The sequence below is a fragment of the Ailuropoda melanoleuca genome, chromosome 12 (assembly GCF_002007445.2).
Source record: "Ailuropoda melanoleuca isolate Jingjing chromosome 12, ASM200744v2, whole genome shotgun sequence".
NCBI lineage: Eukaryota > Metazoa > Chordata > Mammalia > Carnivora > Ursidae > Ailuropoda > Ailuropoda melanoleuca.
This window is the reverse complement of record NC_048229.1, coordinates 31,773,549-31,783,130: the sequence shown is the minus strand read 5'-3', so window position 1 is coordinate 31,783,130 and position 9,582 is coordinate 31,773,549. Positions and strand designations below refer to the sequence as shown.

Genomic DNA, 9,582 nt, shown 5'->3' with positions numbered 1-9,582 from the left:
GGTTGGGGGCCGGGGGGGTGGCTAGGGCCAGAGCAATGTCACCAGGGAGCCGGGAAAGAGTCCGCTGGGCAAAGGAGGCCAACTGACAGGCCATCAGAGACCAGTCTGGGCAGTGGGTCAAACACCAGGACAGCCCAGGTGGGTGCATGCCAGAGAATGAGACAGATGGAGACCCACGGACACCAAGGCATAGGGTGATGATAGGAGATGTGGCTCGAGTGGGTCCCTGAGGCCATCACTGGGAGTGGGACCAGGGAGAGCTCGAGGCTGGAGGAGGAGGGATGCGGCGAGACCATTGGGTGAGGGAGGCAAGAGAAAGGAGGTGGTGAGACCCTAGACAGAACAGGGGATGGGAGGGCCGGGGAGTTACGCGATGGGGGGGCCCAGAATGGAGGGGACAGGGCAGTGTGGGGAAGACTGAGGCAAAGGCCGTCTGCAGGGATATGGAAGGGAGGCAGGAAGACAAGACCACAGCAGGTGGAGGGACCAGGATGCCGACCTCGCCTCCAAGGCAACATCACCGCTAATGGCCTAGAGGGAAGCTGGGTGGAAAGGTTTGAGGCAAAATGGGCGGAGTCAGGGGCAGGAAGAGAGAACCGTGGCAGCCAGGTGGGCCAGACTCAGGACCATCGAGACCATCAGCAGAAGCCAAGGCCATTTGATAAACAGGGAGGGAGCCTGCAGAAGCCAGCCTGGTGTCCAGACCGAGTCAGGTGGAGGCCAATACCCACGCCTCCAGAGAAGGGGCTGGCGGGGACCCAGGCAAGGCCCGGCCCAGGTCTTCCCGGAGGCAGGTTCATATGCTGGGCAGCACATCCGGGAGCTGGGGCCAGGACCCCACCTCGGCGGGGGAGGGGGGGGATGCAGGCCGGCTCTCCTCTTTGTCACAGGCAAGGTCCCAAGGGGGTCAGGGCGCAAGGGGAGGCCCCTCGGCAGCGCTGTCTCTCACTCAGCTCTCTGCCTCGCAGTATGAGAGCAAGATGGGCAGTCTGAAGAAACCCTCCATGCTGCAGCCCAGCAAAGAAGCCTGGTGAGTTGCAGCACTGCGCACCCCCCCCCATGCCTGCCCGGAGGCTTGGGAGCAGGGTGTGGGGACTACCCCTCAGAAGTCGGGTCGCACAGGCCCGCCCCTTGTTAGCTGTGTGGTTTGGGGCAATATAATTTTCCTCAAAGACCCTCAGTTTCCCTTCTAGAGAGTCAGATGGTAATAGTAGTGATGAGGGGGTGACAGGTGAGGATTCCTTGCGACTGTGGTAAGATGGGTGGGTGTTGGGGTGCATAGACAAATGTGGGTCTGCATGGGCATTTGGGTGGGTGGGTGGGTGTGGGGTGGATAAACGGGTATTTGGGCAGATGGATTGATGGGTGTTTGGCTAGATGGATGGATGGAGAGGTCTGGGGTGGGTGCATGGCTGGATGGATGGAAGGAAAGGGTCTGGGGTGGGTGGATAGATGGATATTTGGGTGGGTGAATTGGTATTCGGATGGATGGATGGATGGACGGACAGATGGACGGATGGGGTCTGGGGTGGGTGCGTGGCTGGATGGATGGGTGTTCGGGTGGATAGACGGATATTTGGGTGGCTGGGGTCTGGGTGGGCAATGGGAAAATGCCGGGTTGCCTGCATTCTCTCTCTCCTGCTCTCCTACTGCAAGTGTTTATCAGATAATCAGTGCCCAGCCCTGTGCTGGATTCTGAAATCCGGGGGTTCCGGCCCCCGTGGTGTGGTGGGGGTGCTGGCCTGCAGCTCAGGGTAGAGACAAGCATGTCTGGGGAGAGAGAGGCAATCACACAATACAGAGACATAACTCACTGCTGCGGGATGTGGTAGAAAACAGCCCGGGAGAGAACTGGATTTTACCACCCCGCGGACCGGCCTCCCTCCCTCCCCACCTTCCCGAGGTAGCTGTTGGGCCTGAGGCAGAGTAAGGACGTGCTGACCCCACGTGGCGGGAGGCGGTATAGCAGGAGGAGGATGAGTTTGAAGCCCCGGCTCTGCCGGTTCCCCAAGTGTACGCGCTTTGCGTGGAGGAACATCACTCTGCTGGGGCTCAGTTCCCCCATCTGTAGAGTGGGGATAATGACAGCACCCGGTCCCTTGGCTGGTCGCCAGCGTCCGTGAGACAGAACGAGCGCATCCGGCCCACGTTAGTGCATTTCCCTGCTGTCTGCGTTGGGACCTGGGGGCTCAGGGTCGGGGTCTGGTTTCTCCCAGCCTCACCACCAGCTCTGTGTGTGTGTGTCTGTGTGTGTCTGTGTGGTCGGTCTCTCCCCACCCCACCCCCCAGTTTCCTGGAACATTTGCACAAACATCAGGGCTCCGTCCTGCACCCTGACTACAAGACAGCCTTCCCCTCCTTCGAGGATGCCCTGCACCGCCTCCTACCCTACCACGTCTACCAGGGTGCCCTCCCCTCCCCCAACGACTACCACAAAGGTAANCCCCCCCCCCCCGCCCCGCACACCGGGACTCTCCCTTCCTGGTCCCTAGCCCGGGAGGGGGGCGGGGGGGCAGGTGCAGGCACCCCTCTGCAAGCGCTTGACTGAGGCTCAGGGCAAGCCGCACGCCCCAGCGTCTGTGCCCCTGGACTTTTCTCTTCCCCCCCACAGTGGATGAGGAGTTTGAGACGGTCTCCACGCAGCTGCTGAAACGCACGCAGGCCATGCTCAATAAATACCGCCTCTTGCTCCTAGAGGAGTCCCGGGTAGGGTGCCGGCACCTTCCTCCCTGGGGGACCCCGCCTTTCCCCTTGCCTGCTCTGGGCCCATTGTGGGGCGTGGGGGCCTGCTCCTTGAAGCCTCTGGAGGGAGGACGGGAGGCTGGTAGTCAGAGCCCAAGAGGGCCAGTTTGGAACCCGTTCCCGTCCTTCCGGGTGGCCCCTGCGCCCTCCCCCGCCTAGCTCCTTCCCTGGCGCATCCTCTCGTCTCCCCCCTCAGAGGGTGAGCCCCTCGGCGGAGATGGTGATGATCGACCGCATGTTCATTCAGGAGGAGAAGACCACCCTTGCCTTGGACAAACAGTTGGCCAAGGAGAAGCCCGGTGAGAGGGGACAGGAGGGAGAGGGCTCCCCAGCTCCTGCCCCTGCAATGGAATTTGACCTGGGGGCAGGAAGCGGGGTGCACGGCCTGACCTTTCCCCACCACTGGGGGACACCCGTGCCCCACCTTCCTGCCGTGGCGGGGTCTACCCTGACCTCCGGGCTCTGGGGCTGGAGAGAACTGAGTTCGTTCTCTTCCATCCCTGTGTCTGTGCCATTCCATCCTGGCTGGAGGGCACATTCCACCACCCCCAGGGGGACAGAGAAGCGGGGGAGAAGAGCAGGACTGGGGTGAAGCCAGCAAAGTGGTTGGAAAATTTAAGGGCCGTTCTCAGTCCTCAGCTCCTGATTGCACGTTAGGGGGTTTGGGAATGGCCGAGAAGAGTGGTATCTAGCGCTGTGTCCTGAGGGTCTGAAGAGGCAAGGGCTCGGCTCCTGGCCCGGCAGATGGTCCATGCCCATCGCACGCGGACTCCTCTTAGCTGTGCTCTGCGCGAGCATCTCGTGCTTTCCCTCATGCCCCCTGTGGCTTTTCTCGGCCCCCTGGTTTTGCAGACGAGTATGTGTCTTCCTCGCGCTCTCTTGGCCTCCCCGTCGCTGCCTCTTCCGAGGGACACCGGCTCCCTGGCCACGGCCCAGCACCATCCTCTGTGTCCGGGGCCCCCGCCCAGCCCCCTCTGCACCTGCCAACCAAGCTGGTGATTCGGCACGGTGGGGCGGGTGGCTCCCCTTCCGTGACCTGGGCCCGGGCGTCCTCCTCCCTGTCCTCTTCCTCCTCCTCCTCGGCCGCCTCGCCCTTGGACGCCGATGAGGACGGCCCCATGCCGTCCCGCAACCGCCCTCCCATCAAGACCTACGAGGCCCGGAGCCGCATCGGCCTCAAGCTCAAGATCAAGCAGGAGGCTGGGCTCAGCAAAGTCGTCCACAACACCGCCTTGGACCCTGTGCACCAGCCCCCGCCCCCTGCCGCCCTCAAGGCCGCCGAGCCCCCGCCCCGGCCCCCTCCGCCACCCCCTGCCACGGGCCAGATGAACGGCACAGTGGACCACCCACCGCCGGCCGTCCCGGACCGCAAGCCCACGGCGCTGGCCCCCCACTGCCCCCGGCTGCCCCTTCGGAAGACGTACCGCGAGAACGTGGAGGCCCTGGGCGGCGCGGCCGGGGAGGGGGCCGGGACCGGCAGAGCCCGGGGCAGCAGTCCGGCGCCGCTGCCCACTAAAGTGGACGAGGCCACCAGCGGGCTCATCCGCGAGCTGGCCGCGGTAGAGGACGAGCTGTACCAGCGCATGCTGAAGGGGGCGCCCCCGGAGCCCGCGGCCAGCGCAGGGCAGGGCAGCGGCAGCAGGGATCCCGGCTGGGAGGCGCCCCCCGCCAAGCGGCGCAAGTCCGAATCGCCCGACGTGGACCAGGCTAGCTTCTCCAGCGACAGTCCGCAGGACGACACGCTCACGGAACACCTGCAGAGCGCTATCGACAGCATCCTGAACCTCCAGCAGGCCCCGGGTCGGACACCTGCACCCCCGTACCCCCACGCCGCCCCGACGGCCGTCACGCCTGCCTCCCCGTCGCCCCTGCACAGGCCAGAGGCCTACCCGCCCTCCAGTCACAACGGTGGCCTCGGGGCCAGGACGTTGAACAGATAACACCGGGCCGGTCTTCGCTTCCCTGTCCCCCGTGCCGCGCGCGGACTCCGGGGGCAGCTGGGCGTCGGACCTCAGCCCCCTGGGGGACACGAGCCGGGGATCCCCTGACAGTTTTTCTTGCCTAAGTTATTTGAGTCACAAAGGCCTCCTCCCCCACTTCCTGCTTCAGCCTGGTTGTTGGGTGGGGGTTGTGGATTTAGGAGAGGGGGCTGTAATGTAAAATGTCCCCCTGCCAAAGGTGGGGGTAATCCCGGTGTGTCATTTCCTATTTCTTCCCACTTCCTGCCACACTCCGCCCCTCCGTGGGGGAGGGGAGGGGGGACACGCGTGTGTTTGCCAGGCATGGAGGTATCCTGGTCGTTCCCACTGCTCACGCGTGTCCCGGTACCGGGCTTGTCCGTGTGGCCGCACAGATCCACGCGTCGAGGGCGCTCGAAGCCGGGAGGGTCCTTGGCGAGCCTCGCTCAGCCTCTCCCTACCGCCCCCCACAGGCTGTAAAAGGAAACGCAGGGAGGGGGGGCGTCAGCTAGCGCCCCGGACCCCCACCTCAGAGGGCTGTGCCCGCGGGCACCTGTGTCCCATCCATGTGTCTGTGTCCAGCTCCGCGTCCTGTGTCCCTGTGTGTGTGCTCGAGTGAGCAAGAGAGAGAGCGAAAGAGATTTCGAACCCTCCCGTCCCTCGACTGAAATCGGAACACCTCCAAAACAGGAAACCGGGGTCTTCCTCCCACCCCTCCATCCCTCCCCAGCCAGTCTTCCCTCTGTTCTTCCTGCCGCCAGCCACCCGCGCCAGATTTTGAAATCTCGGAGACAAAACTAGTACTGTAAGATAAATTTTTTTGTACTGTATTTATTGTGTATAACGATTTTTTTAAAGGAGAATTCTGTACATTTAGAACTCTTGTAAATTAAAAACTGATCCTTTTTTTAAAACTCTATCGACTCCGTCTCGGCCCATTGCTTTTGGGTCTTTGCGGGGGGGGGGCGGGGTGAAGTCTGGGGGTTGGGGCCAGACCGGGGGGGGGGAGGGGATTGTGAGGGGTCATTNTTGTGAGGGTTCATTGCACATAGTATTTTTTGAACACCTATTAGGGGTGCCAGGCCCTGTTCTGGGCATAGGGGTGCAGCTGAACAAGGCAGATAGAAGTCCCCACCCCAGGGAGGGTGGGGAGCTGACTTCTTAGTGGAAAAGCCAGATGGAAAACAGCTAAACCAAACAGGGGATTCTTATCATTCCGCCATAAGATTCTGTGGTCTCCGCTAACACGGGATTCATTAATACTGAACTACCCGTCCTGGATGAAATACAGGGTTAGCTTCCTACAAACCTCCCATCACAACATTTTTGTAAGTTATTTCATACATAACCTTGTGTTGCATGTATTTCCATAAAGACACCTTATTAATAGATATTCCTTATTCGTGCACTTTGGGCTCGTGGCCAACACCACTAAAACCCACGTCTGAACAAAGCTCATCTAACACGTATGTTTTTGGGTTTTTTTGAATATTTTATTTATTTGTCAGAGAGAGTGCACACAAGCAGGGGGAGCGGCAGGCAGAGCAGTCAGAGAGAGAAGCAGACTTCCCTGCTGAGCAGGGAGCCTGATGGGGGCTCAATCAGGACCTTGGGATCATGACCTGAGCTGAAAGCAGACGCTTAACCGACTGAGCCCCCCAGGCGCCCCTAACACGTATGTTCTATATAAGGCACACCCCAGCCTTCTTCCCCTTCGGCACACCGGACCGCATTTCAGCATTAGGGCATTTAAAACAGTGACATCACCAAAACACAAAAATGCGAAGCCACGGCGGGAAACAGACCTTGAAAAGGAAGCTTGTCGGGTATGAGTGCTGAAACCAGGGGGCAGAGCATTGCTTTCCTCAACTTCAGTTGGAAACATGCACGTTGGATGACCCAGATTTTTTTCCCGCTCTGCACATATCTGTGAAGGTGCTTCGAGTTTGGGGGGGTTACAAATAAATTTAAACAAGCAGATGAATTCACAGATAAGGGCATCCACAAAGAATGAGGATCTCCTGGGGATGTGAACAGCATCAGATGGAGAGGAAGAGCAGTCAAGCAGGCTGTGGAAATGGGTGGCTTCAAAGAACGGATTTGGGGCACCTGGCTGGCTCAGTCGATTAAGCCGCCAACTCTTGGTTTCAGCTTGGGTTGTGATCTCATGGCCGTGAGATCAGGCACCACGTTGGGCTCCACGCTCAGCGGGAGTCTTCCTAAGATCCTCTCTCTCCCTCTGCCCCTCCTGCTTGTGCACCTGCTCTCTCACTCTCTCTGAAGGAAATAAATCTTAAAAAAAAAAAAAAAAAGGGAACAGAGATTTATTCTTTCCCATTCTGGAGGCTGGACAGCCCACATCAAGCCACCAGCAGTGCCGTGCTTCTCCTAGAAACTCTGCAGGGGGGATCCTTCCTGGACTTTCCACTTTCCGGGTCCTTTTTTGGCGTTGGTGTCTCCTCTTAAAAGGAGACCCTATTGGATAATAGCCCACCCTACTCCAGTATGATCTCATCTTCGCTTGCTTACATCTGCCAAGATCCCATTTCCAGATACGATCACATTCACGGGTGCTGGGGTTTAGGACATTAGCATATCTCTTGGGGGGGGGCACAATTCATAACACGGGGTAGAGGAATGGACAAGGCTAGTCCCAAACTAGGACACCTTTGTGTAAACTAGAAAGCAGCGCCCCTTTCTTCTGGGCACTGAGTTTTGAAGGGCAGAGTGTGAGCTGTAGTCCAGCCACCTCTCACTCTTTCAGTGAGTGCTTTGTGCAGTGAACAACCTGGGCAACTGCACGTTAAGTCCCCTGGGATCAGGTGGGGAGGGAAGACTTCTTTGAGGAGGTGACATTTGAGCAGAGGCGTACATGAAATGAGGGATGGAGCCACAGGGAGACCTTGGGGGAAAATCCCCTGAGGCAGGAGCATGTCTGGAGTGTTGAGGGACAGCAGGGAGGCCTGTGTGGCTGGAAGCTGGCGGGTGGCAGGGGAAGGGAGGGAACGAGAAGTGAAGTCAGAGGGGACAAAGCGGACCTGTGGCGTAGAACCCTGTGCTTCATGGTGATGATTTTGCTGAGCGATGGGGGAAGCCAGGCGAAGGTTCTAAGCAGAGGGCTGAGCCGACTTGGGTTTCCTGAACGCCCTCTGGCGGCCGCATGGGGGAAAGGAGGGAGCGAGTACGGAACCGGAGCTCAGCCTAGAGGTCACTGCTAAGGTCCAGGCGCCTGGTGACACGGCTGGACCAGGGTGATGTTCCCAGTTTCTCTACAGGCACTTGGAGTGGGGGGTTGTGGCGGGGAAGCTGATATGTGGGGTCTCGGGGAGAGAGACGATCCCCCTTCCTAGCTCTGTATGTACTTCCCCACGTGCGAAACAAAGCCCTGAAGAACACAGTTTTTAACAGCCTTGGATCCCCACGCGCTCCGGGGAGACCCCACGTGGCTGCACAAAAAAGTTTGTAGGTGATTCCCGCGGGCTTGGGGCCTCGGTTCTGGAAGGGAGGCTGCATGCAGCCCCAGGAGAGGGTCAGCGATGACTAACTATGGAACACTTACCGTGGGCGCGGTTTCAAACCCTTCGCCCGGGATGTTTTATTTGGTCCTCACAGAAGCCCCGGTATGGGGATTGATCGCCCCATCTCGCGGATGAAGAAACTGAGGCCCCGCTGCAGCCAGTGGCAGGCTGGGCTGCACCCCAGGCGGTCGGGCTGCAAGCCCACGACCTTGGCCTCTGCACACCCAGCTTCCAGGGAGGTGGGGGGCGGGGCGGGCAACAGCAAGGCCTTTCCAAGAGGTGTGCAGTGCAGGAGCCAGAGGGGCCCCCCCCTTCCAGGGAGTGCAGGAGCCAGAGGGCCCCCCCCCTTCCAGGGAGGAGACCAAAACTGGGGACCAAGCTTCCTAGACCCTTGCTCCCAGATCCCAGAAGCAGCTCGGTGGGGGTGTGCGGCTTCGCCGTTTCCACAGTGAAGGCATCTGGGAAAATAGAGTCACGTAGGTGCAGGGCAGGATTGGAACCTTTTTTTTCCCCTTCAATTGTGGTGAAATATACATAACATAAAATTTACCATTTTAACCATTTCTAAGTATACCGCTCAGTGGCGTGAAGTACCTTCCTGAACGTTGCGCAAACACCACCAGCTCTCCTCCGAACTTGAAGCTCTAACCGCTTACACACTGACACCCGCTCCTCCAGCCCTGCCCGCCAGCATTCCGCTTTCCGTCTGGATGGACCCGACTGCTCTCAGCACCTCCCCAGTGGGGTCGTACAGTATCTGTTCTCTTGTGACTGGTTTATTCCGCTTGACATGATGTCTCCGAGGTTCATTCATGTTGTAGAATGTGCCAGAATTTCTTCACCCGGTTTTGACAGCTGGGGAGGGAGAGAGCTACGGGGGAAAAAAATGTGAGCTTGTGTCTTGGGGAGAGGGCTGTAAGGACACAGGGAGACTTGTCACACGGAGACTCCCTGATTCAGAGATTGGCGACACAGCAAGACAAAACAGCCCCAGTAACTGGGAGCTCAAAGGAGGTTTAAAGAGGCAGGTTGTCCAGGACGCCTGGGGGGCTCAGTCGGTGAAGCATCTGCCTTCCGCTCAGGTCAGGATCTCAGGGTCCTGGGATCCAGCCCCGCATTGGGATCCCTGCTCAATGGGGAGCCTGCTCCTCCCTCTACCTCTGCCCCTCCCCCCTGCTCAATCGCTCTCTCTCTCTCTCTCTCTCTCAAATAAATAAAATCTTAATAAGAATAAAATAAAAATAGGGGCGCCTGGGTGGCACAGCGGTTAAGCGTCTGCCTTCGGCTCAGGGCGTGATCCCGGTGTTGTGGGATCGGGCCCCCACATCAGGCTCCTCTGCTATGAGCCTGCTTCTTCCTCTCCC

At 59.3% G+C, this 9,582-nt stretch overlaps 1 protein-coding gene across 1 annotated transcript in view; it reads left to right on the top strand.

The window, feature by feature from the left end:
• BICRA (BRD4 interacting chromatin remodeling complex associated protein) overlaps positions 1–5,619 on the top strand; it is a 22,129-nt gene extending 16,510 nt beyond the window's left edge. Inside the window, exons 9-14 of the mRNA XM_034638988.1 lie at positions 440–477; positions 670–1,030; positions 2,290–2,438; positions 2,612–2,706; positions 2,939–3,041; positions 3,595–5,619. Of these exons, the coding sequence (XP_034494879.1) occupies positions 440–477; positions 670–1,030; positions 2,290–2,438; positions 2,612–2,706; positions 2,939–3,041; positions 3,595–4,682 (1,834 nt within the window). The 3' untranslated portion in view covers positions 4,683–5,619. The remainder of the gene's footprint in view (positions 1–439; positions 478–669; positions 1,031–2,289; positions 2,439–2,611; positions 2,707–2,938; positions 3,042–3,594) is intronic.
• Positions 5,620–9,582: the final 3,963 nt, after the last annotated feature.